Below are 4969 nucleotides of genomic sequence, written 5' to 3' on the forward strand. Positions count from 1 at the left end.
AATAAGGCAATGCATAAAATACATAGGAATATGAACATGTTTCCCACAGTTAAATGGCAGCTTCTGTTCACTCCTTTCTACATCACTTATGCTTCAAAACGAGTTTTGCTTAAGGCATCACCAAAATGTTTTCTTCCTTTTGTATGGCTGAAATATGTTGAGGAGGCCGACACTGTAATTAGCAAGTCATGCTGATGAATGCTTGTTGTGTCCGTGGGAGCAGCTGGTCTAACACCGAGGAATGATAATGAATGGATAGCCTAACATTGGGAGATGATCTATTCACAGCAGCACAGCTGGCACACACTCCAGAAGTGAAATAATTTAATAACAGAGATAGCTAAAATGCTCTCTTAGTAATTAAATAATAACAAATGTTTTCTTATGCAGTTCTAGCACAAAATACATCCTTTTAGATTTAATCAACGTATTATGATTACACGTGACATTTTCTTAGCAGCTGATCAAGCAGTATGGCGCCATCTTGTGGCAATGCTGATATTGCACAAAATTTAAACTATTCAGAAAGACGGAGTCCCAAAAGAATATTCTTTATTATATATATCATTTCAATTAAAATGCATGACATATGTGGCAAAAATTACACATTGCTTAGCAACATTAAAAACTTTTCAAGTAACAAATCAACAGAATTTTAAAGTAATTTTGTGAGAAACAATCATGTTTCTAACCTTGAAATAAAATACACTGTAGATATTTTGATAGTGGGTTTATTTCTTCATTTCTGCTTTTTTAAACATATAATAGCTTTTTGATTTTATTTATGCTTTACAATAATTGTGCAGGACTGAATCAGTGTAAATCAAATAAGAAAAAAAATTCAAAACAAACTATTTTGTGGGAAGAAGCACCGGTGGAGACATAATCCTCACATGTAAGGCAAATGTGACTTCAGCTAAACGTTCTGCTTGCTTGTGTTTTGTTTACACATTTAAGCTAACTAAAAAAAATACATAAAACACATAAAAAGAGATAAAGAACACATTTTAAGAACTTACATGTTAAAATTATCTCCATCTTTCAAATCAGTTTGTTTGAAATGCAAATTAGGAAACATTCCAATGCACATCTTTGGTGACTGGGCAAAAAGAATTAAAAACACTTCATGAAACATTAAGACAGAAATGCAGTGAGAGTTGACAAGGAAAAAAAACAGAGCATATGTGAAAAGCACAGTTCAATTCCTGACAAAGAAACAGGAAATCACAGTTATTTTCTAGTGGAAGATAAACTAAAAATAAGACAAAAATGAAACAGTCTATTCTTTATTGGACAAAGACCAGGAGGATGAGTCACTAGTGAGGGCGACCCACTGCCAGTTTGTATCTAATGTTGAATTAATGAGTCCTATTTAAGGTTTTTAAGCTGCTGGTTAGTGTTGATGATCTTGGCATCCATTTTATCCACTTTGTTAAGCAGGGATCCGATGGAGTCGTCCTGGTCTTCAATCTCCGCCTGAAGACCGAGTCCGAGGTTCTTCAGTCTTGCCAAACCACTGGACATCTCATCTAAGTCATTCACAGAGAAAATGAGACATTATTCTTACGTTAACCAAGTATTAGAAGTGCTATTTAAACTCAAAATCTTTATCTCATATCTATAGGGATCTCTTATTTTTTTCTAACGTAGAATTGTATATATTGTATAGAAAGATATATTTTATGATTACACGTTTAAAACCAAAAGCAAAATAAACACGTTTTAACATTTACAAAAGCTGTATTCAGGGTTGACAAAGATAACATAATGACTTAAAGAGAGCCTTTCAGAAATACTAAACACTATAAAACTAGTAATTTAATTATAATAACTAAAATGGACGGATTTTTGTTACCTAAATTGCTGTCAAGTGTCTGGTGAGCGTCCCTCAGGTATCTGTTCTGAGGGTATCCGTTCTGTCTGGAGGAGCCGTCATCCATCGATGCAGCAGCTCCAAAACCTGAAACATAAGAATTAGAAATAGTTTCAGCCAGCTGATGATAATATCAAGCTGAGGTCTTCCTTGTGCCAGCTCTCACCTCCTGTATCCAACTTTCTTAGATTGGGATGGCTGGCCTGGTACTTATCCTCATGTCCTCTGCTACCGGACATGGCAGTCTGTAGTCTGAGACAGTTAGGGAAGCACTGTTCAGCCAATCAGTGAAAAACAATATATAATCCCACATGAATGGACTTTATCTGTTCTCACCAAATTTCAAGCTGTGCATTTAATTAATATGTTGTATCAGTGTCTTTGTCAAAGAGTCATAAAAATACTTCACAATCAAATAAATTATGAATTTTTCATCTAAATATGATTAATGTACAATTTGTAATGTTTTTCTCCTCTGTTTTTTTTATTTTTTATGTTTACATACTTTGGTTGAAATTTCATCTTAAAAATCACAAAATTTGCATTTTCCAAATCATGCTACAACAATATGGTATGATTTGGATTTAATTCAAACCGACAGAAAATATTCAGTTTCCTTGAAAACACACCAGTAACCTCTTGCTTAACAAAAGCTTCAAGAGCTGATAGACACACGCTAATCTGGTTTACAACAAACAGGGAAGTGACAATAAGAAACTGATACGGGAGAGAAGGAAGAGAAACTTACCTTTCATTAGCCTGATACTCCTTTGGCTCTTCAGGTGTAGGCTTTGTTTCTGGTTTGCCCTTAAAGTAGTTGACAAGTCCTCCCCACACACTCTTGATACTGTTGATATGCCTCTGACTGGTTTTCAGGTCTTCGTCCATGTTGTCTAACATCTTATCCGTCCGCTTCAAGACCTCACCCTGTCGCACCAACTCCTACAGAAACAAATGCCAACAAAAAAAAAAGTATGTAAAGATGAGGAATACAAAATTACAGCATGCAATGGCTGTTTATCACACAACTTTAATTATTTTAAAAGCAAGAATTGTGTGCACAGGTTTGGCTATCTGTATAATTGTTAAACTTTTGTTTTAAAAATTATTTACTGTGGCTCCATTCGGAAGAAAAAAACAAAGTAGTGATATAAGTTTCTTTTGTCCTTTTCCTTCAGTTCTAGTGAACATGACATTCATAGCAATGAAGGGTGCTGCTGTAGACATCTGGCTGTACCTCTGCAGTTTCCACACCGATCTTCTCAGATTCATAGATGAGGCTCAGCGAACGGTAAGAGCTGTCCACAGCAGACTGTGCAGTGCGCATCACTTCCTGCTGAAGGTACTTCTGCCTCCTCTCTGCATCTGTCATCCCACTGTCGCTTTCATCTTCAAAGCCAATCCTTTTGGGCTTAAAATCTTCCTCATCGTCATCAGCAAATGGGTTGTGGGATGTAGGGTAAGCCATCTGTGAGGGAAACACAGTGTTTTGACTAAATGGTGTTATCTAAAGCTTTTAGTGTGTAAGCAGGATAAGCTTTAGTCAATAATGAGCTTTTACCCTTGGTATGCTTTTTGTTATGTAAAACTCCTGAGTGAAGTTAAGGGCATTGTATTAAACTAAAACAAAATGCTGACGTAACAAATGAAGCAATCAGTCTGGACATGAGCGACATGACAAATTCATATTCAGTTAATTTTACTAATTATTGTTTAACACATGTGAAGAAACATCCATTCATCAACAATGTAATTTACTCTGGAAAAGAGTTAACTTTCGTAACATAGTTGATAACTCAGTAAGTAACACTGTATCTATTACATAACGCACTCTGTTACCTATAATTACAAAGCTTATTAATTATGAAAAGTTACCATGCTAACCTTAAGATTTGTTTTTAAGATAAGTCATTAGCTTTAACGAACCTCCACAGAATCAACGTGACTTTAACGTGACAAAGACAGTTAAATATATCGTTAGTTGTAAATGTAGCTGTATTTCAAAGACAAGCTTTATAGGTTTTAGTGTTTTCAAGGGATAGCTTTTGTAGAAAGACGGCTAAGCGGCCAATCAGATATGACCCATGGCCACACCCGGTAGTAAATAAACTATAGCTCAGGAGCGTAAATATTACGTTTTTCCTACTTTCATGTTCGATTCAATCTAAATGATATTTCAAAAATGACAATAAAAACCAATATAACAGATAAACCTTTTCAGTATCGATGCCCCAGACGTTGTTGTCACTCGCTCAGCTGACGGTTTGCACTTCCTGTCACATTTGCTGACGTAGCTGCGTCATATCGTAAGGGCTATTACTGCGTGACAAAAACGCAGACAGTCTGGAACCAGCCTCTCCTCAAATTAAAGCATGTGTGAAGTAATTACAAATAAGATTTATATAGCTGGAAAAATGAGAATGGACATGTTCTGGTAGGTTACTGTTTCAGTAAAGAATAGCAATAAAATCTATTTACAGTTTTCATCTTCTATGCCTGTAGCTACCAATTATATTTAATGTCTTTTACTGGGTTTTATCATGTTAATTGTTGTATTATGAGCTATTCCTGGCACTTGTACAACTCTCTCTTGAGCCTTTTCTTTTCCATTTGAGGTAAATCCTGTTTATTAATACTAAAACTGGTTTCCTTTTAGAAATATGATATGCCTTGCCCAGTGGAGCGATTTTTTGACGAAAAGTAAAAAAAAAAAAAAAAAAACTTTAAACGGAGAAAGTGAAAGAAGCTAAACTTAAAACAATGCATATGTGAGAAGGTTTTCTTTAAAAATTTAAAAGATTATTTCTTCATAATGTGATTTTTTGTGACATTCACAAATTTTGCTTATTCCCCTCAGAAATATAGAAACCTGACTTGTCATTGTTTATGAAAGAATTTGAAAAAAATATGCGACCAGAATTTAATCTTCAAACTGTAAAGGGGTGTTTATAAGACTAAGAATAATTTATCTATTTATTTAAAAATATTTTTACAATTTAATATTCAAAATATTAACATTATTAATTATCAGAATCAGAGGGGTCAGAAAAAATTCATTTACCGAGTCATGATATTGAGACTTGTTATGGAAACATG

General features: G+C 34.5%; 1 protein-coding gene across 1 annotated transcript; it reads right to left on the bottom strand.

Moving 5' to 3' along the window:
* Positions 1 to 715: 715 nt before the first annotated feature.
* On the bottom strand, positions 716 to 4193 carry snap29 (synaptosome associated protein 29). Its single transcript, XM_007563513.2, has 6 exons — positions 4087 to 4193; positions 3111 to 3341; positions 2622 to 2815; positions 2040 to 2125; positions 1856 to 1960; positions 716 to 1529 (listed from the first exon to the last, which is right to left on the bottom strand). Exons 2-6 carry the CDS (start codon positions 3339 to 3341, stop codon positions 1369 to 1371), a joined length of 777 nt encoding a protein of 258 aa, XP_007563575.1. The 5' UTR covers positions 4087 to 4193; the 3' UTR covers positions 716 to 1368.
* Positions 4194 to 4969: the final 776 nt, after the last annotated feature.

Source organism: Poecilia formosa, unplaced genomic scaffold (assembly GCF_000485575.1).
Source record: "Poecilia formosa unplaced genomic scaffold, Poecilia_formosa-5.1.2 Scaffold148, whole genome shotgun sequence".
Taxonomy (NCBI): domain Eukaryota; kingdom Metazoa; phylum Chordata; class Actinopteri; order Cyprinodontiformes; family Poeciliidae; genus Poecilia; species Poecilia formosa.